This window comes from Carassius carassius, chromosome 31 (assembly GCF_963082965.1).
Source record: "Carassius carassius chromosome 31, fCarCar2.1, whole genome shotgun sequence".
Taxonomy (NCBI): domain Eukaryota; kingdom Metazoa; phylum Chordata; class Actinopteri; order Cypriniformes; family Cyprinidae; genus Carassius; species Carassius carassius.
The window spans coordinates 27,510,254-27,533,146 of NC_081785.1; the positions used below are offsets into that span (position 1 = coordinate 27,510,254).

The window sequence follows — 22,893 nt, forward strand, 5'->3', positions numbered from 1 at the left end:
TATATATATATATATATATATATATATATATATATATATATATAAATATATATATATATATATATATATATATGGTGCATGCATTAAGCACTGAAACAATGAACACATTCATGCTAAGCATGATGATTGTTGATGTTTAAAAAAGTGTCGGGAAGTAATTTCAGCATCAAGGAATGCGATGTGAGAAGAGCATGTCTCTTATTAAGGTAATGTTTGCACACAGCACTTGTTCTCTCACAATGCTTTACCAGCAAGTCCCCTGTCTGCCATACCTCACATACCTCATGAAGCACGTATACTTCATTCACTTACATTTACCTGGTTATTTAATGTATAATACTACATTTTATCTTCTTTTATTCACTATTGTATGTGAGCTTCTGACACCTCTCGGTACAAAACACACAGTAAACATAAACCACAGGTAACATAAATGTTCATTAATTAGATATAAACAAAGAAACATAAAGCAATTTCTTCTGAGTAATTGGTTTGCTGAATGTGTAGGCTATTATCACTTCAATTCTGTGACAGATGGCATTAAATACTTGATCTGAATCACACACAATAATGAGTTTTGTTAAAACTTGAAGATGGATCTCCCAGACATTTCTTCAGCTTGTCTCGATGAGTTATTACCTCATTTACTCTCATCATGAAACTTTAGTGTCTTTAGAACATGAGAATTGTGCTCGTCTGTCTGAGAAACCTAATCTGCTCAGACACTGTAGTCAGTAAACCAGGGACTGCTCAATGTACGTACACTAGAATTCATAATTGGACTCCTTCTAAGTCACAGACTGCTGTCACAGGTGAGGAGAACGATGGAGTTCTGGTTGATTTCGGTTCCTCTGGATAAAGTCACCTGTCAGTCTTTAGAAAAACTCAAACGGGTCTCAGCCAAAACCGGTCAGACCACAAGCTCCAGATTCCACATCCCAGAGCTGAAGGTAAGACAACACTCTTCTTTAAGACTTCTGGGCTCTCTGGAGCATCTCCGGTGCTTCGCTGTGGGCCAGTTTGAGGCTGATTTTTGGTAAAGGAAAAGAATCAATGGACAATAAACAATGAAAAACAAACTAAACAGGTTTATTCTTAGACACTTTCCATGAATAGAGTACAAAATAGGGTTTGAAGTTCTTAATAAAAAGCTTTTGTTAACACAAAAAGGAATAAAAATGTATTATTTTCAAGCAGGTTTCCCAAACAGTAGGGAAACTGCACCGCCCAACAGTGTCTGCCATTGTTCGGATAAAAAAGGCAGTCCTTCCCCTAACCCATGCCATTGGTTGAGCCAGAATTTGACATGTCTGGCCGCTCAAACAATGTTTTGAAAGCATTACAGAGCCACAGTGTTACACTCTTTAGAAAGTGAGAAAGGAAGCTTATCATAAAAAATACACTTTTCACCTTTAACTTTGATTAACAGAAGTTTAAGTGTGTATAGAATGATAATGGATAGCATGAGGTCCATTTACCAAACATGTGACTGGTTTTGAATTTCTCTGTCTTGGCAACATGACTCTAGTTAGTGACCAATTTGTTCCAAATGAATAATTGGATACAAAAAGAGCTTAACTGTTTGTCTGTCTGTGCATCAAAATAGGTATTAGATTGCATCCTTCAGTCAAATATCTCCATAAGGAGTGCACTTCTTGAAAAATGGTCTCAGAAATTCATGTTTTGTAGATGTTCTGATGCTAAAACTTTAAATTGGCTAAATATTTGATCTCTCAAAGGTTTAAGTCATATATATTTTTGGGGGGCATGCAGTATAATAAGCCCTTAGTGTTTCTTAAACTAAGCACCTCAACACTTGAGAGGCAGATAAACGCTCCGGTTACTTATGTAACCTTGGTTCCCTTTCAATATTTTACTAGTACTGCGTTGAAGACAATATGGGAAAAACTAATTTTTTCTCCAGAACTGAAGCCTTATTCAGTCACGCAGTGAAACTGCATGTCCATCGGTTCATGCAGTGTATAAAAAGCCTGCCAGAATGGGCAGGGCCTCTGGCTATATATTGGCCGCTTCGCCACAGGCATTCAGATTTCTTCTCCTTCAGCGATGACAATTCTTCGCTGATCTCCACTGAACTGCTCGCTATTGACTCGTCTCACACTGGAATGCAACTGCTGGCTTCCCGCTGCAGAAACATTCGCTTCCCTGTCGTTATCCGGCGAGAGACAGAGAAAAGAGAGAAAGGTTTCTATAAAAAAGCCTTTTTCTATGGTGTGTTGCAAGTGCTGGCTTGTCATTGCAGCTTGTGCAGAGCCGCTCTGCATGCTGATGACGGGCACAGCGAGTGTGTGGCGCGCTTGAGGAAACCCCACGCTGACACAGGGCTCGCTGAGAATTCATGTTCTCACTGCGAGAATATGAATCTCGCCTCTCTCTGCTAATGGATGGCTTTCTTTTCAGAGAGTGATCTCGCTCCTCTCACCCTCTGGTTTATTTCCTCGTCACCACAGATGAGTCTGGCCCAGACGCCGCACCGATCAGGGAGCTGAGAAGCGCGACGGACAAGAGCACTTCCCAAGCCATAGGGCACTCGATTGCTTGCCTGGTCGTCCTGGAGCACCACCTGTGGCTAAACCTGAAGGAGATTAAGGATGCTGCAAAGTCCAGTTACTGGATGCGCCGATGTCCCCCAGGCCTCTTTGGACCAGCGATAAAAAGGGTTCGCCGAACGCTTCACTGAGGCACAGAAGTCGTCACAGGCGATGCAACACTTCCTGCCAAAGCTTGCCTCATCTGCTGCTCCCAGTCGCCCCAAGCAAGCCCCGACTCGCCAGCACCCTCTGCTGCCGCCACTGCCCAACCTGGGAAATCTGAGCCGTGACACCATTCTTGCTCGTCCACCAGATGGTTTCAGTTCCCTAAGCGCCAGGGCCCCTGGCCCAAGACAGCTGCCATCATCCTGTTCTACAGGCAAAAAAGAGGAGGGGGCTAAGTCTCGCTACGGCCAGACCACCCCCCAAACTGCCCTGTGTGTTCTGCCGTCCACCTTGTTCAGTCCCAGGTGTCAACGGAGTTGTATTTGCTGCAAAGCGCTATGATAGTGCACAAAATAAAAAACACACTCTTTCACAAAAAGAGCAGTTTTCCTCTCATACCACTCACAAATGCTATGTCCCCGTGCAGCGGATAAGCATTCAAACTAATTCATCCCCTGTTCATCCGGGCCACACAATGGCAAGTCATTCCCGGAGTGTCAGATTGGTTTATGGGAATAATAAATCATGACTACTCCTTACAGTTCCCATGATGACCCCCACGCTTCTGCGGGGCAGTTGCCACTTCAGTGCACAACGAGAACATGCACATTCTGCATGCCAAAGTAGAAAATCTGCTGGTGAAAGGAGCTATAGAGCTATAGAAGTCATTTCCCCAGCTCGTCGCGACGCAGGGTTTTACAGCCGGTACTTCTTAGTTCCCAAGAAGGATGGTGGGCTGAGCCCTATCCTCGATCTAAGATGTCTGAACCGCGCCCTCATGAGACGGCACTGCAGAATGATCACACTGAAAGAAATCCTCTTGCAAATACGCTCAGGGGATTGGTTCTTTTCACTGGATCTGAAATACGCTTACTTTCACATCCAGATAGCCCCCCATCAAAGGCCGTTAGGCCATCCTTAAAAATATTCTTGTTTGCCGTAACCCGACCAACCCTGTCAATTTAGGACAGACTCAATTTATTTATTTATTTTATTGCTTTTAGTCCGTAAATTTGCATTAAGACCGACCAATTTTTTTTTACTCTTCAAACAACTATTACAAAAGCAATAAAATAATATTCATAATATTTTAGTAAGTATTTTAAATATATAAACTGCCTAGGCCTGCCTACATACAAACGAAGGCTACGTTCTTTCTTTAAAAAAAACCCTGTGACGTATGTTTACATGGATGTCACACTATGGCCTGTGCGTTCGCTTCGTCTCATACTCTCACTCACTGTCAGAGTCAATGGTTCGCGCTTGGTAATGATGGCTGCGGCTGCAGTAAACAAAATGTTCTCGGTCACTGTTCAAAGTCATACGGGTTCGGGCACCATAATACATCAAAAAATTTATTAAATCATTAAATCAACTCAACACCGCTTTAACTTGGCACGAAGTTCTGGAAAACCTGTGCCCAGATCTTTTCCCATCCCTTCTCCCGTCTAGTCTAAAACCATGACCATGTCGACTGTCACTTTATGTTTCGAAAATCTATTGCACAAATCGATTGGACCAACCAACACAAGTTTCAAAAATGGAAATTGATTTTAACGTCCTTTTCTCGAAGCACGTGCACGTGCAGTTTTTCTTTTTTTGAGCGCGTCCAGTGTTTTTTTTTTTTTTTGACACGCGTCACACAGCAACTACAGCATCTGACACACACCATCAGCAAATAATACTTCTGCACAATGTTCTAACAAACAAAAATGTTAATTCTGCCGGTATTCAGACAGTCCCATGCATACAGATACAGATTCTGATTAGAATCGCCTATGCGATTTTTTGTTGTTGAAATTTCTAATCGTAAACATAGCCATGTTGAAGCCTGCAGTAAATGTTTTGCATTATGGCAGTCCACTCTGCTTATTGTTTTTCGAGAATGTTGCACTCCTGTTTGTGATTGTGCACGAAACTTCACGCCAATAAATCATCAGAAATATTGGTCTTTACCAATTTATTGAATCTTTACATTCGTCCTGCCTGTTGTCCACGGATTTACCTATATTTGGTGTTATTCACTTTATAAACGTATTTAGACATGCAAAATCGATTTTACAATCGATTCAATAAACACTTGTCTCTCAAATCAAACAGTATTTTTTAAACAAAAGTGACAACCCAAGAAAGCAAAGTAAACGGTCTCTCATTTGTAGGTTGCATTGACACCTAGCGGTGAAAAAGTAAAACAGTATAAATACCTCTTTGTTTTTCTTCTCACCTGAAATTCATGCAATAAACATGTTTTGACAAAGATTTAAATTTGTTTGTGGTCTATATAGCCTGCATCAAAATGAGGTTTGCAATTATGCGCCCGAAAGCACGGGTTGAAGACCCAGTCAGTGACGTCACGATATGCTAATTAGTTTAAATGTATACCTATGTAATCACCATCACCCATCACATTTTTTTTTACATTGAAACTTGAAAAAAAAAATATAGACCTACCTAACCAAAATATTTTTAAGGATGGCCTTATTGAGATTTGCCTTCAAGGGTGTGGCTTACCAGTACAGGGTCCTCCCCTTCGGGCTGTCTTTGGCTCCTCGCACGTTTACAAAGTGCATGGATGCGGCTCTCTCCCCTCTCAGGCAGAAGGGAATCCACATTCTCAATTACCTCGAGGACTGGCTGGTTCTGGCTCAGTCAGAGGTGGAGGCCTTGAGTTACAGAACCCTGCTCCTCAGCCACCTGGAATGCCTGGGACTCGTGGTGAATTTTTCCAAGAGTTCGCTGTGTCCCAGGATGTCGTTTCTGGGAACAGTGCTTGACTCATGGACAATGACGGCAATGATGGTGAAGGAGCGCACCATGTCTCTACAGCAACTCGCGTCCTCTTTCAAAATAGGTGCCAATGGTCGAAAGAGGAGAACAGGCTTCACATCAACTGCCTCGAGATTATCACAGTTCAGCGAGCCTGCCAGAGCTTCCTGTCAGACCTAAAGAGCCACCATGTGCTGGTCAGATCAGACAGCTTGATGGTGGTGTCATACATAAATCACCAAGGCGGGCTGTTATCGAGGCAACTCTTCAGGCTAATGTGCGACTACTGGAATGGGCCCAGAACAATCTTGGTTCCCTGAGGGCAGTGAACCTACCGGGCAAAGTGAACCAGGGTGCGGACATGCTTTCGAGAAGCAGAGTCCCCTCAAAGGCTTGGATGCTTCACCTGCAGACAGTTCAGAAGATATGGGAGATATGGACAAGGACTAGCCAAACCACAATCTTTATGCTTTTCCTCTGATTCCTCTGATACCCCAAGTACCCCAACTTCTTTCTCAGGTGGGATGGACTATTTGGCACCCTCACCCAGAGTTGTGGGCTCTGCACCTTTGGTCGCTCAACGGGAACCTACGGGACTCCTCGAGCACATGCTAGACACTATTTCACAGGCTAGAGCTCCGTCTACAAGATGCCTCCACGCCTCTCAGTCATTGGTGTTCTCCACATGGTGTGAAGACCATGTTGAAGACCCAGCCTCATGTGACATATCAGTGATACTGTCATTCTTACAAGAGCTCTTGGAGAAGGGGCGATCCCCCTCCACGCTCAAGGTCTATGTAGTGACTATAGTGGCATCACACACCCCTATAGCAGGCCAGTCAGTGGGCAAAAATGACCTTGTCATCTGATTTATGAGAGGTGCCAGAAGGCTTAATCCGCTTGGCCCTCCCACTATCCCTTCATGGGACCTACCCCCGGTGCTAAGAGCGTTTGAATCGCTACGATCCATCAGTCTGAAGGCCCTGTCACTGAAAACCGCTCTGCTATTGGCACTAGCATCTGTTAAGCACGTGGGCGATTTACAAGCACTCTTGATAAGCCGTAATTGCATGGAATTCAGGCCTAACGACTCAAAGGTCATCCTGAAGTGGTTATTCTCTCTGCATTACAAAACACTGAGGAAGATCAAGAGCTGAATCTACTATGCCCTGTAAAGGCACTAAAACTCTAAATGGAGCACTCTGCACCAATAAGGCGATTAGAACAGCTCTTTGTATGCTTTGGAAACCGCACCAAAGGGTTGCTGGTCTCAAAGCAAAGGCTTTCTAAGTGGATTGTGGACATAATCTAGATATCATTATAATCTAGACCTCCCGGCACTTCAAGCTAGGGTACTTTCTGTGTAAGGTCACCTTTTGTTCCTCAGTCTCATGCTCTTGGCCATTCTTTGCCCAAGACTCAAAATCTGCTCGTGTGCACTCGTTCCCTTAGGTACCGAGGTGATACGAGCATGGGACGATCAAGCTAGGCCAGATATAACCTCACTGAGCTTATTCTGCTCGTAGTTGCTATTGTCATATCTTGGTATCATAAATCAAGTATGATTGCATTGGTCGTTCCTCCTTCTTAGCACGGCATGATTGAACTGGGTTCCTGTAGTGTCTTCGACGCAGAACAAGTGAAGTATTGAAAGGGAATGTACTCGGTTACTAATGTAACCTCGGTTCAATGAAATACGGGAACGAGTACTGCATTCCTTGCCATGTTAAAAGTCTCCACAACTCAGTCGTCGCTTCAGTTGAAGTAGGTTTGTGCAGCACTGCTGCCGAGCCATTGGTTAGTTTCTATACACTGCATGAACCGATGGACGTGCAGTTTGAATGCGTGATTGACTAAGGCTTCAGTTCAGGAGAAAAAAGGAGTTTTTCCTATAGTGTCTTCGACGCAGTACTTGTTCACGTATTTCAGTGTACCAAGGTTACGTTAGTAACCGAGTACATTCCCTGAGATAAGGGAATGAGCATTGCGTTAACACTCTATGGGGAAACTCCTATTTTCTCTGATTCTGAAGTCTGATTTGATCTCGTTCATATAGTAGCTGCTCCAACTAATGGTCCTTCAACCCGCCAAAAGGGGTGGAGCCAACTGCTATATAAGTAAGCTCTGAGGGCCATAATGTCAGAATCTTAGTTTTGACTGAAGTGACAGTCATCGACTTGCATTCAGCTTCTTGCTTCAGAGTCCAGCGAGGAGATGAACTTCATCACCTGAAGGAGAAAAGTTCTAACAAAATGATGCACTGAGCCAACTTTTATAACCATTTTGGAGGGTTGAATCTTCATTGTTTCTTGCAGCTACACAAACATGAACAGATAAGACTTCAGTATCAGAGTTAACAAGAGTTTTCCCATAATGTGTTAAAGGGATAGTTCACCCAAAAATGAAAATGTGATGTTTATCTGCTTACCCCCAGGACATCCAAGATGTAGGTCCCTTTGTTTCTTCAGTAGAACACAAACTGAGATTTTTAAACTGTTGTAGTCTGTCAGTCTTATGATGTAAGTGGATGGGATTCACAGCTAAAACATACAAAAATAATTTTGCACTGCATTGATTCATGCAATGTGCAAACTGTTAGAACTCTGCTGAACGTGTTCTCAGCAGCAGGTGCATGAGGCGTCCTCTACTTCTTCTTCTTCTTGCTTTATGGCGGATCGCAGACTTATAAGTTCATTACCGCCACCTGTCTCTCAAGTGGTACATTGACACTCCTAATTGAGATTGTAGATAGAGTGTAAGTGGTCCATTTGAGAGATAGGTGGTGAGAGAGACTGTTCAAAAAAGAACTGGATTCTTTTTTTATGATTGATTTGTCTATAATGCCATTGCTGTTGCTCTTGTAACGTTTTGTAATGTTTGTGAAGGTAGGAACGCTGGATGTGCTGCTGGAGGTCTCTGATGACCTGTCCCGACTGGACTCCTATACAGAGGGGTAAGAACGGTTTTATTGGATATAAGATTTGTTTGTATCTAAATACAAAAACAACATGTGTTTATTAGCTAACTACTTTCAATATTATAATACATTGCAACAATAATAGGCCCACCATTGTCCTAATTATTATAGGTGTAGCAGCCCTTCAACTTTGAATAAACAGGCTTGGGAGTGTTTCCATACGGGTGTACTTTAATTCAGACGAGTGTGCATAGCACCAACACCGTGAAAACTTAAAAGACAAATAGCAAAGGCAATTTAGACAGATACAAAATAATCATTTGACAAATGCACTTTAGCAAGCTAGAATCACATTTATAACAGCACAACAGGCAATAGCCATCATGTGAAATGAATCTCATTACCATTTACATGAACGTATGAAATGAATACATATGAAATGGTATATTACAATCATACCTCGCTCCGCATATCAAAGGGTGCTAGAGAGTGGTGATCCAGGGAAGGATGCCGCCATTAACTTAACTTGAACGAGATAGCTAGCAACTTCATGAATTATTCTCAAGTTATTACTGCCAAAACAAATCAAGCACAGTGGTATAAAACTTCAAGGAACACTTTAGTTGAAGATTAAAGTAATATTTTCCAATCTCTGACTTTAAACATGCATCGTCTTGCAAAGTACCTTCTCGTGCCTTCCTGAGTTTCTTTTAATTTGAAAGAGTGTGAGCGCGGAGAAATTAGTCCCCCATGCAGATAGCATGATGTCAAAATAAAAGTCCCATGAAATAATAGTATGAAACAGGATACTCATAATAAAACACTGCTAGTGGTCATCTACAATAGGTTTCTAGTTTACAACTGCAACCAGAGTTACTTTAAGTTATTCTCAGAGTATGATGCTAATAATGGAATATTTTTAGGTGATGTGTTCCCAATCACTTAAAGTTTGCTATATAAAATAATAGACAGAAAAGCAAATGTTAATACAAAAAAAAAAAGTAATCGTCATGACCCTGGCTCTGTGGCAATGTGAAAGGAGTGTATCTACTAATGTCAGAGGGGTTAACCACAGTTTAATAATACCCTACTAAAGCATGTTAGCAATATCAGCTTATATAACTAGTAGCTAATGTTAGCATCTTGCCTGCTGCACTGTCTGCTGCTTTCTCGTCGTCAGACCGATAGCACTCATTTCACTGGTGACTTTGTGTTTGAGGCCACAAATGTTACGAAGCTGTCATTAAATTGAAGTTATCACACAGTTCTCGCTCAAGCCGCTCACTCACTCCGTTTGGTTTCACTACAGTGTGCTCCTTAGCACTGGGAGCTCCCTCTGCTATCTATAAGGTGCCTCTGCGCACCAGCCATTTCAAATCTAGCCTCCAGTAATTGGCCCACGCCTCCTAATTTGCATACACTACTCAATCCGCAAATACCCAATCCTCAATCTTCAAATGCCCAATCATAAATCCCCAATCCTCAATCCTAAATGGCTAAATGATTAAATGGCCAATCCTAAATACCAAATTCCCAATCCTAAATCCCCAAATGCCCAATCCTAAATACCAAATGCCCAATCCTAAATACCACATTAATTTTTGACTGGGACTTCAAATTTAGATTTTTAGTTTTAGACTTTTAGTTTATAATCTGACCCAATAATCCCTCCATACTCTATATCTCCAATAATATATTTGTGTCACATTAATATATTTTCTTTCTGTATTACCAGTAAGGACTAGCTTATAGATGAAACTGATGTGTTCTATAGCACGTTTACCTATGTGTGTTTATGGGAAAACTCTCAAGCTGCTCTAATACAATTTTCAGCGAGTCACTCAATCCAGCCGAGTCCAGTTTCAGGTGCCAGCTGACATGAGTCTTCCCGTCTCAGCTGCAGTGTTTATGTGTTGTGGAAACTGCCCTCTCTTTTACTCCTTTCTCTCTTTTCAGTCTACAGTATCCATTCATTTGACTTCCAAACAAGGTTGCACTGAGTTCAGGTGCTGGGTTGACCTTCATAGCTCTAAGTGTGAATATCAGTGTGGTTTTAATGCTTAATTATCATTATCCTGGATGAGAGGTATTTTGCCACTCCAAGATCACTGAATATAAGGATTCAAACAGTATTGTATATTATATTTTTAATCAGATTAAAAAAAAAATACTTTAGCATACTTAAAAATAACTACGTATTATGAAAATAATACACTTTAAAATAATACAGTTAAGACTGAACTGAACGTAATGTTTTCAGACCGGTGTTATTTTGAATTAGATTTCATTTTTATATTTGATGTTTTCATGTAAATTTCATTTAATGTTTGAGTTTTTAGTTTATTTAGTTTCAGTTATTTTAGTCCTTCAACTTAAGCTAAACTAAGATGAGATATGTTGCTTCTGCAACTTGCTGAAATAAAATAATTGTAAGTTGATGTATATATATATATATATATATATATATAATTTCAGTTAACATTATTTTATTTAAACTATTGCAATTTTATGGTTTTAGTTTTAGTTAATGAAAATAACACTGACACTTAATTGCATGTCATTTCCATCTAAATGAAAATGTATTATAGTTTAACTTAAAATTAAATATACTTTTTAAATCTGATGTACACTACATGTGCATATTCAATACAATTATGGACATGTCTTGTTCACAAAATTGATCAAATAAAAATATAATTAAATGCTGTAAAAAGTGTCAGTTCATAATACACTGTACATTAACTAATGTTCAGGAATAGGCCCTTAAACAATCTTCTGCCTTCTCTTGCACCACTATAACACAGTGTGATGCGTCAGACCTCTCAGTGTTTGGCTGAGGTGATGGAAGACAGCATGCTGGTGAACGGAGGTGAGTGAATGTGGGGAGCACTCCTCTGTAACCGTTAAACCTGTTCCATAAGAAAGCAGAGAAGAACTCATTAGCAGAAGGCCACCTCCTCTGAGCCGGGCCATGTTTACTGCGAGATCAAGTTACATGTGACATAATCATGGCTTGATGGAAGTGTTACTATGCAAATGATCATTGCCTTGCACGGTTATTTCATTTCTTTGATTGTTAATCAAAATTCTTAGTAATGCTTTATTAATATTATCAGCAGAGCACAGGACTCATCAGAAAGATCATCAGTCAACACAGAAATCGTACTTCCAGACTATACAAGGTATGCTAGAATTTGCAAGCTACTGTAAATTTCTGAGCAAGAACCAACCTTATTGGTATAGAGTTATAATCATATCTTTCAACCCTTGTGAAAATGAAGTGCACTGAATTATCAAATGTGCTTTTTTATAAAAACTATGAAATTATGAAATTACATATGAAGATGTATTTAAGTCCAGTTAAGTGGGTCAAAGTGGCTCTTTTTAAAAGTATGTCAAAAACACTAAAGTGTACTTTTTTGCAAGGGAAGTTTTTTCATAATCAGGTAAACTTACTAATTGATTCCACACTAAGTGAAAGGAAGTTTAATTTTAGTAGTTTATAGGTGCACTTTGGGGTTTGGTTTTCCTTCCACACAAATCATTAAAGGAGATTCTGATTAGTAAATGAGAAATTACTTTATCTGCCTGCTGTTGTCATTACGCTGCTGTTTAGCTTACAGCATTCACTTACAGTTTACTGCTTTTTGATTCAGTGTTTCTTGATGTTACAGTGGATTTGGCAACATATGTGACCAGGTTTCAATGGGACAGAGCGAAATACCCCACTGCACAGCCTCTGAAAGGCCTCACTGACATAATCTCCAAAGTATACACCTTATACAAAACACTTTTTAAACAATAACAACAATTTGTTTCAATATATATGTTCTATTGTATAAATGTTTGTCTGTGTGGGTGGATGTATGTGTTTGCTAGCAAGTTTCTCAGGTGGACATCGAGCTGAAATCACGCAGGGCTGCTTACAGTCATGTGAACGCCAGTATTCAAAGCTTTGAGAGAAAAACTGAGTGAGTTTTTTTTATATAAAAGTAGGATATTTTCCAAAATGATATAATTTTCCATAATGAAGTCTATTTTAGGACCTTTTTTTTCATGACTCTTCAATCCATTTTGTGAGAGCTCCTAAAGAGAAATATTGATAGGAAAAATTAGACTGAAGGAAAAATTATATTTCAATGCTTTAGTGTTCTCCCAAGAAACAATTGCATTCACTTAAGAAATGTTCTTCACTCACAAAACCTTTGTGACATTAATAATAATAATAATAATAAACTGTAGGGGGAAAAATTATATCAATGCTTTTGTTTCTCAAAAAGTTTACCAAAAGGTTATGAGAGTGAATTGCAAAGTTTCTCAGGTCTCAAGAGTTTGGGAGCGAATGTCTAGGTTATGACTGTAACCATGGCTTCTTGAGAAGGGGAACAAGATTAGGTGTTTGGAGTTGACACTATAACGAATGCTGTTAGCACGAATGGTGACTGAGCATGTCTAGCAAACATGCCAATTCACTGGCTGAAGGCAGTTTATGACGGAGCATAAAAGGGGGCCAGCAAAACATGTCATCAACTCTTTTGTCTAAAGGAGAAAACCCAATGCATGGCAACTAGGAACCAACACTTGTTCCCCTTCTCAGGGAACAAAGGTTAATGTCAAAACCTAGCCATTACATTTTAAAGCTGAACTTCAATGCTATGTCTGGAGTTAACGCTATGGACAACTAATAGGGATGCACAATATTGGATTTTGCCGATATCCGATATGCAGATATTTTTTAACTAATTTTGGTCAATACCGATACCAATACAGATATATTTCCTTTTGTTTGGAAACAACACCTGTGCAGAAATTATATAAATCATATACCATATATTAATCACAGCATTTTATTCCCCCAGGAAGATGCAGTGTTAACTTTAACATTTTATTTTAAGATTTAACATTTGTAGATTGTCTAAAGCATAATAAATTCTGAAAAATTCTGAAAATCTTTTAGAGCTTATGATTTAAAAAAAAAAATCTGAAACACAGTCTAAATGTTATTTGTGTGGGCTATCTTTCTTTTAATTTAATTAGAAGTAGGCCAACAATGCCCGTACAGATTAAAACTCCTTACTGAACAAGCATTAGGACCTGGGGGAGGCTGCCGCTGCTGCAGCAGCTGCATGTGCTATTAATGTTTACTTCATCACACACTGAACATATCATTCTGAATGTTCTTTCACAGATTAAATGCAGCAATCCAAAACAGTGAATCTAATCATCATCCAGAGCTCAAAAAACCTGCCTGGAACGCAGCATCAGAACTATAGCGACTGACAGGGATGAGGAAGAGGTGGCAAGAGCCAACATGTATGATGACCTGCTACTGTGTAATTTTGAACCTGCCAGACGTGAGAGGGCAAATGAGGAATTGCCAAGAACTGATGTTCGTCCAAGCTATTTAATTGCATGGTCCGAGGAGAATGAGTGGAGAGTTGGTGAAGTGTCCTGGTCAGTTGCTATCGTTTAGCATCAGCATTTAGCATTAGCTGTAGGGAAGTGAGTGCGTTTGGGTCGCTGTTGGTCGATATCTATCTATCTGTCTGTCTGTCTGTCTATCTATCTATCTATATATGTAGTCTATCTATCTATCTATCTATCTATCTATCTATCTATCTATCTATCTATCTATCTATCTATCTATCTATCTATCTATCTATATCTATGTATCCATCTATTTATCTATAATCTGCGCTATCTGAATACTCTCATCTACTACTCGTCTCTCTAGTCACTCTCAATGCTCTCAAGGCGGGCTTTGGTAAATTCTCTCCCCAACGTGACGTGATGCAATGCATTGTGGGGGAAAGGAGACCGCTGTAAGATAGTACCTACTTTTTCGTATTATATTCCGTTTTGTGATACCCAACAACATAAAATACAATGGATAACAGTTTAAATGTTTAGTACCAACAAGCAAATTGCACAAATTCATTAAAAAATTAACCCTGCAACACTGCCTTTAAAGGTTTTCTACCAAGCAACCATCCACAAACAATTCTACTTTAGATCCTAACATAGTAGAGAATTTATAGCAGGTCCTGGAGAAGTGCCTTCATTTAAATCAGGGTTGATCTTGGCTGCCTGCCTTTCCTTTGGTTGCTCCCATCTAGGAGGTTTGGGTGCTGGATTTACAGGGACTCAATGGGTTTTGAGAAGGCTGGCAAATTTGTGGAGTGAAGTAGGTGGATTATTAATTAAAACCTGCCTGAACTCTCTCTGCATCGAATTCCTCAGAATTAGAAACACCACATTTAATCAGTCAGGTTAGAACCAACATGAAATCAGAGCTAGCCCAAAAAGGAGAAATACTGTCAGACTTTTCCTTAAACCTGGCCTACAAGCCCCACAATCGATCGTGTCCTGCTGCAGATGCTCTGTTCTCATCCTTCAGGAGAGATTCAAGCATGAGTTGAGCTTCCCACCAGCGAATGCATCAAAAATTATGTTTGCGTTGTGCAAACACCAAAAGAGATTAAAGGAATAACAGAGCCTCTTATGATGAATGCATTGAGCCTCCCATTCCCTTGAGACCTTTAGGCAAACAAAGTCTGTGTTTCGCCTATGAATTGACATGTTTGCTAAATGGGTTCAGACACTAGTCATGCTGATGGTGTTCCCCATAGCATCAAGTCCGGAAGTTCCACTTCGAAAGGAAATAATTTTTTTTGCAAAATTTGAGTGAATGCAGTTTCTTGGGAACACAAAAGCATTGAAACATACATTTCCTCCAATTTAAACTTTTCCAATCACCATGTCCCCTTAGGTGCTCCGTACATTTCCTCCTTAAATGTACAAATTTTAAATAAGATTCTTAGTTTTTTTAAATGTGACCATGGACATTTACGTGAGATTCAAAGAATACTTAATAACCATCACTACTGCTGTACTTAACCAGGGGAAGCTTGCAGACCCGTGCATTGACCAATATTGTGAAAAGGGAGGACTTGGTTTTAAATTCAGAGTACCTCACAACCCTGCTAGTTGTGGTGCCCAGGTCAGTGAGAACTCTAAGAGCAAATCTTAACTAACATATTATTGATCAAACATTTTTCTGAATCTATTTGTAACATCATCTTTATAGAACGGCATATGCTTTATGGGAGAGGACATATGAGTCGATGTCAAAGTTTGTGGTTCCTCGTTCCAGCCGGTTGGTCCCCATGCATGTTTATTGAGTAAAATCAGAAAATAATAATTTTAATTGTTTAAATGTTGTTTAAGTGTTCCTGTAGCTCAAGTTGTAGAGCATTGCGCTATGAAGTGCATGGTTAGGGGTTCGATTGCCTGGGAACACATGATAGGTAAAAATTGATAGCCTGAATGCACTGTAAGTCGCTTTGGATAAAAGCGTCTGTTAAATGCATAAATTTAATTTAGATTTTTTTTATTTAATTTAAATGTATTAATTAGTTGATCATTGATATCTGGAAATCCACCCGTATAATTACTCCCAAATACTATTAAGATATTTTTATTTAGCTATGACGAACAACTGGAAAGCTCATGAAAATTCAGTGATCAAAAGGCTGTTGTTTTGACTGTCCAAATTTAATCCTACATCTCTTGCTTTAACCATGTAGTAGAAGGCTAATCCGGCTGTATTATGGCTGTAGTCTGGGAGATGGTTTCTAACTCATTGGCTCTGTGTATTGTGTTTCTGTTTCATACATATCAACCAAACCATGATGGACATTTTCAGTTTGCCTCTTTTGCATATTTTTTTTCAAAGCATAATAACAATGTTTCTGTTTGTATAACAGGAAGTTGATTGAGGATGTAAATGCAGGGATTTTCACAGTAACGCTGTTTAAGAATGTCACTGCCGAATTCAAAACCAATGCCAAAAAGCACACGTAAGCTTACTCTCCAATTTTTACTAAACTACCTTGCAAAAAAATATTTCATATATCTGCAAGTACACTCTCAGGAAAAAAAGTACCCTTTAAAAAGGCACACTTACCTTATTTACCTTTTAAAGGGTGCAAGGTAGTAACTGTACATATTCAAACCTGAATGGTACATATTAATACCTTTTTTGAAATGTATAGTGCCCCATGACAGCTTTTAAACCTTTTTTGTTATATATATACTTTTAAGAGTTTAAGTACACTACAAGTACATAGTCAATGCAATTATGTGCTCTTTCTTTTAAGGGTTGGCATGCCTCTGTAATTATTTAGGCTTAATAATTAAATGTGGTGGCCAACAGGTTTACAGTGCGGGAATACAACCTGGATGAAGGCGAGAAACAAATGCAAGAGATGAGCCGTCTCACTTTGAATAAGAAGGAACTGTGTGTAAGTAAATCTTAATGACTGAGAGCCTATTCCTTTTCATAATATAGACACTTAACATTATTCATTTAAAGTTCTTTATTATGCACTGGTTACTGAGACAAAACAGACCACAGAACTGATCAAATAAACATTTCTCATCAATAATTCTTAGATGCAACCTCCTGCTTTTCCATTTTCACACTTTTTTATTTTATTTTATTTATTTATTGTTTGTCACCAACAGTGTCTGATAAAAACACGTGTACTGTCATATAGAATATTAATGAAACAAACTTTAAAATCTAAAGCTTTAGTATACTATACTTAAGAATGACGAGACTACAGGATGTTGTCTAACCATGATTTTCAGCTTCAATTTGTCAATACAGAAAATTTTACAGTTTGACAAAAATCACCACATTTTCCATTTTACGCATTTTATGCATGCAATTTTTATTTTATTTGTTGTTGTTACTTCTAATAGGCTCTACTGTTGATCTTATATATACAAAGTAATATTCCAGTTTGTCTGAATTAATTTTTAAACAACTTAAAATAGAGAAATAATAATGGGCTTGTGAGAGGAACCTTTTGTGGGGAAAGTGAGAGATTAAGTTGAAAAAATAGACAATATACATGCTATATTCAAATTAATGGCCAGTAAAAGTTTTATTTAATGTCTCAAGAATTAGTGCAATGATAACAGTGTGCTTGTTTGTCCCAACAGAGAACATTTGTGTGTTGGCTAAAGGTGAACTTCAGTGAGATCTTTGTGGCCTGGATTCACATCAAGGTCCTCCGTACATTTGTTGAGTCAGTTCTAAGGTAAAAATACCGATTGAATAAGCAAATTAAATAAATCATTAATATAAATGATAAACACAAAACTCACTGCAATCTCTCTGCTGTTGGTTAGGTATGGTCTGCCGGTCAGTTTCCAAGCTATTTTGCTACAGCCCGGTAAGAAGAATAGAAAGCAGCTTAGGCAGCAACTCAGCTCTTTATTCAAACACCTCGACCCAGCAGCGGTGACCGGTAAACCAGATGTACGATTTTCCCCCTCTCTTTTTGTACCTGAATTCCCATTTCCAGAGCAACAAATGATTAAAAGACAGGCACTATTATAATATAAGAAATATTTAAATGATGCTATTTAAATGTTGTTTGCATATGCATATGGAGATTTTTTTTAATAGCCATCAATGGAAAAAACGTTATTTAACGGCAGATGGTGTAGTTACATACCAGCATGTATTTATTATCCTGCCATTTCAAAGTTGTGTGACTTTTTAATTCATCCATAAAACATGAAAGGAGAAATTCCAAAGAATTACAGGCCTGCTACTCGCTCTTTTGTCATGAATGGGGACTGAAATGCTTCAAAAATTACACCTAGAAATACCTCAAAAATATAACTCTAGTCCATATGAGCTAAATTTCAAAAAGCTTTGTGTGAAGTACAACCCGAATTCCGGAAAAGTTGGGACGTTTTTTAAATTTTAATAAAATGAAAACTAAAAGACTTTCAAATCACATGAGCCAATATTTTATTCACAATAGAACATAGATAACATAGCAAATGTTTAAACTGAGAAAGTTTACAATTTTATGCACAAAATGAGCTCATTTCAATTTTGATTTCTGCTACAGGTCTCAAAATAGTTGGGACGGGGCATGTTTACCATGGTGTAGCATCTCCTTTTCTTTTCAAAACAGTTTGAAGACGTCTGGGCATTGAGGCTATGAGTTGCTGGAGTTTTGCTGTTGGAATTTGGTCCCATTCTTGCCTTATATAGATTTCCAGCTGCTGAAGAGTTCGTGGTCGTCTTTGACGTATTTTTCGTTTAATGATGCGCCAAATGTTCTCTATAGGCGAAAGATCTGGACTGCAGGCAGGCCAGGTTAGCACCCGGACTCTTCTACGACGAAGCCATGCTGTTGTTATAGCTGCAGTATGTGGTTTTGCATTGTCCTGCTGAAATAAACAAGGCCTTCCCTGAAATAGACGTTGTTTGGAGGGAAGCATATGTTGCTCTAAAACCTTTATATACCTTTCAGCATTCACAGAGCCTTCCAAAACATGCAAGCTGCCCATACAGTATGCACTTATGCACCCCCATACCATCAGAGATGCTGGCTTTTGAACTGAACGCTGATAACATGCTGGAAGGTCTCCCTCCTCTTTAGCCCGGAGGACACGGCGTCCGTGATTTCCAACAAGAATGTCAAATTTGGACTCGTCTGACCATAAAACACTATTCCACTTTGAAATAGTCCATTTTAAATGAGCCTTGGCCCACAGGACACGACGGCGCTTCTGGACCATGTTCACATATGGCTTCCTTTTTGCATGATAGAGCTTTAGTTGGCATCTGCTGATGGCACGGCGGATTGTGTTTACCGACAGTGGTTTCTGAAAGTATTCCTGGGCCCATTTAGTAATGTCATTGACACAATCATGCCGATGAGTGATGCAGTGTCGTCTGAGAGCCCGAAGACCACGGGCATCCAATAAAGGTCTCCGGCCTTGTCCCTTACGCACAGAGATTTTCTCAGTTTCTCTGAATCTTTTGATGATGTTATGCACTGTAGATGATGAGATTTGCAAAGCCTTTGCAATTTGACGTTGAGGAACATTGTTTTTAAAGTTTTCCACAATTTTTTTACGCAGTCTTTCACAGATTGGAGAGCCTCTGCCCATCTTTACTTCTGAGAGACTCTGCTTCTCTAAGACAAAGCTTTTATAGCTAATCATGTTACAGACCTGATATCAATTAACTTAATTAATCACTAGATGTTCTCCCAGCTGAATCTTTTCAAAACTGCTTGCTTTTTTAGCCATTTGTTGCCCCCCGTGCAAACTTTTTTGAGACCTGTAGCAGGCATTCAATTTTAAATGAGCTAATTAAGTGGATAAAAGTGTAACATTTCTCAGTTTAAACATTTGCTACGTTATCTATGTTCTATTGTGAATAAAATATTGGCTCATGTGATTTGAAATTCCTTTAGTTTTCATTTTATTAAAATTTAAAAAACGTCCCAACTTTTCCGGAATTCGGGTTGTACAATCAGAAATTGTTGTTTTGGTATGAGAAACTTCTTGAGCTGTTTATTCACATTAGCTGTGTCACAGTTATGTAGTATTATTAGTAGTAGTTTAGTAGTAGTAGTAGTAGTACTTTACTGTCCTAAAAGGAAATTTGTTGTGGCCTTATGTTTAGTTTTAGTCTTTCTTGGTTTCAGTTTCATGGAATTTAAGGCTGTGTTCCACTTTGTTTTTTATGCCCTTCACTTGCAAACTCCCTCTGTCTTGTTTACTCGGATGTACGTCATTGATTACATGCATGAGTGCCCACTTCTGGGGGAACCCTTGCAATGGGCTGAACTGGAAGACCCCAAGCCCTTGATCAGTTAGAATCAGCTATTCAGTTGGCTTATTGTTTACATTTTCCCCTTACAAATTGGTTTGGTGCAGCATTCTATATGTATAGGTATGCCTGACTGATATAAAAGTAATACAAAAATAAAATAAATTATTTATATATTCTAGAGTTGTTTGGGGTGGGGATAAATAAAATGCAATCTCTGATGACGTAATAATCGTGTTGCATTGTGACCTATGGATCTGCCCGAAGTGTGCATATGAAAAAGACTCGCTCCCTCTGTCAAAATCGAGGGGTCAAGGGTCTGTCCATATAAACTTGCCCTGTCCACTTTGGGATGTGGAACGCACCTCAAAAGGGCGGCGGGGATTCCCCCGAGGGGAAGTATTTAGGGAAATTTGTGAGTGTATGACTAAAAGTGGAGTGGAACACAGCCTTAGCTTGTACACAGTCAGTTTCCTTTTTTTCCTCTATCTTAGTTACCTGCCACTATTCTGTTTCCATTTTTATTATCTCTGTCATCACAGCTGTTCATTATTAGTTATTCATCACTGTGTATTTAAGTTGTGCACTCCTTGTGCATTCTTCATTTGTCTGATATTGTTTGTGCAAGTCAAGTCTTTCGCATTCTTTATCTGTTGGGCCTGCATTTATTTTTTAGATTTAAAAAAGACTTGTTATTTTGAATCTTCTTCTGACCTGTAGCATGGCAAGGTGTTTCCATACACATTTTTTTTATATGAACTTCGGGATATTGCATTAAAAAAATGATCATAAAATCTTAAAATGTGCATAAGAAATGAATGCACATTGCAGTTGAGGTGGCTATTTTTTATTCAGTTAGAAAACATGCAGATAAACTATGCTGAAAATGAATATGCCTAATAACAAATTACTGAATAAATTTTCTGATGCTCAACAAAAAACCTCATGTGACTTTGCCTCAACAGATCAAATAATTAGATAACCAGATTAACCAGAGGAGCAATCCCTTTGCACCCCATCTTACATTTTTAGTCAGTCTGAAATGCCTGAGCCAAAGTCTGCAATCAAAATGATTTGGTATAATTACCTCCCAGAACTTACTAACAGGATTGCATTCCCAAAATTTAAGCATTCAAACACAAGATGACAGCAGTCAGAGTCAGAGACGTGCCTGATTGCAGCAACGTTTTATTTCTTTTAAAAGTTTCCAGCATTTTCCCAGGAAGTGAAGATTTTGTTTTCTTGCTGTTATTCTTTCTAGGTGGGGCTTGATATCCCAGATGGAAGCAGTGGCCAGCAGGAATATTTCTCCTACATCTTTTATCCTATCAAAATTCATTTGGTGGATCCAAGTTAATGCTAAATCACAGAATAAAGTTATTTGGCACCCTTACAAACAGATGGAATACATTGGTTACTGAGTGTGAACTTTTTTATGGCCTAAACCTTGTGAAGACAGATACATTTATTTGAAAACGGCTGGTTACTATGCAAATTACTATTTTTGTTGCCCAATACAGAATCATCTGCATTACAGTTTAGTTGTAACACTTACCCCAATGTTATATTTTCATGTATTTTCACTTCTAATGCCCGATCAATTTTAATAAGGCTTTCTAATTACAATAAGTGTCTAATTACAAGACTCCGATGTATAACCCAGAGTACAGAATGTAAATAGACAGGGTAGGTAAACTTTAATTTTGTAATTAAACTGTAATCATTTCAAAACATTATGGTTGTAGTAAATGTGTTTTCAATTGCTGCTCTGACAGTTTTATTCTGAACTAATGCACATGTCTAGACTTAGTCTTAGGCAAAGGTCCCACACAGTCTATCACAAGCTTTTCAAATAGCTAATTTAACACAGTTTTGCAAGAATGACATACACGACAATACTGTGACACAGAGGATTTCATTCCTGGCCAAAATAAGTGTTTCAAGAGGTTATGAGGTTTCAAGATCTTCCTAACACCTAGGTGTCCTGAAAGTTCGTGGTTGTGGGCTAAACATAATACATACTGTACCCATGGTATGGTTGTGCAATGACAACTTGAAATACAGAACTTAAATTATGTTTTATTTTCTCTGGACTCCAATTTCAAATGAGTAAACCATCATCTAGAAAATATGCAATTGCATGTTGAGGCAAATCAGACTTATCAATCACAGAGGATCTGCATGTCAACAGCGTTTCATCAGCTTGTTTGCAAACTGATTAATTGTTGCTTACTGAAAGGAAAATCACAGCTAGGCTAAACATTGGAGGAACAGTAATTTTCCACTTCAGTCTACATATCTGACATTTCTGAACTTAAAAATGAGTTCATGAGATCAAACACATCCTCAGATTTACAGGCTTGTGCTCGAGTGACAACACATGACTGAAACACATTGGAAATTCCTGCACTAATACATCATCTTTAGAAGCACATGGTAAGTCAGTAACCTCTGGCAGAGAATTGGCCACATGCACGGAGCGCTGTTTAAAACTTCCGGATAAAGATAAGCCAGCTTGTAATCTTCTGGTGAAGCTCATTTTATATTTTTATATTTTTTATGTGCTATACATACTGTAGGTAGAGACTCTCACAGAAACCTCTCCTGCCTCATTCTTATCAGAAACTGAGAAACAAAACAATTGCAACACTGTAAATAATGATAGCGGAATTAACAAAGTTTTATGTTATTAAAGAACATATAATTTCATTTGCAGAGTCTGTTAATCCCAGGAAAGCACCCAGACACATAACTGTCCTTTTAAATGCTGACAAATAAACACTATTGGAACTGTTTAGGCAGTTAGGCTAATCTCTTAAAGGACATTGTAATGGTATTCTTGA

The 22,893-nt window shown here is 38.8% G+C and overlaps 1 protein-coding gene and 1 long non-coding RNA gene across 2 annotated transcripts; one reads left to right on the forward strand and one right to left on the reverse strand.

Annotated features, from left to right (window-relative positions):
• Positions 1 to 824: 824 nt before the first annotated feature.
• atp6v1c2 (ATPase H+ transporting V1 subunit C2) lies at positions 825 to 21,554 on the forward strand. Its single transcript, XM_059519723.1, has 13 exons — positions 825 to 950; positions 8,369 to 8,436; positions 11,205 to 11,269; positions 11,520 to 11,582; positions 12,075 to 12,169; positions 12,280 to 12,371; positions 15,302 to 15,400; positions 15,488 to 15,556; positions 16,167 to 16,259; positions 16,616 to 16,703; positions 17,410 to 17,507; positions 17,599 to 17,728; positions 21,312 to 21,554. Exons 1-13 carry the CDS (start codon positions 825 to 827, stop codon positions 21,405 to 21,407), a joined length of 1,182 nt encoding a protein of 393 aa, XP_059375706.1. The 3' UTR covers positions 21,408 to 21,554.
• LOC132112140 (uncharacterized) lies at positions 8,611 to 9,235 on the reverse strand. The gene is made up of 2 exons (XR_009424900.1): positions 8,860 to 9,235; positions 8,611 to 8,671 (listed from the first exon to the last, which is right to left on the reverse strand). It is a non-coding gene; the product is annotated as an uncharacterized LOC132112140 (long non-coding RNA).
• Positions 21,555 to 22,893: the final 1,339 nt, after the last annotated feature.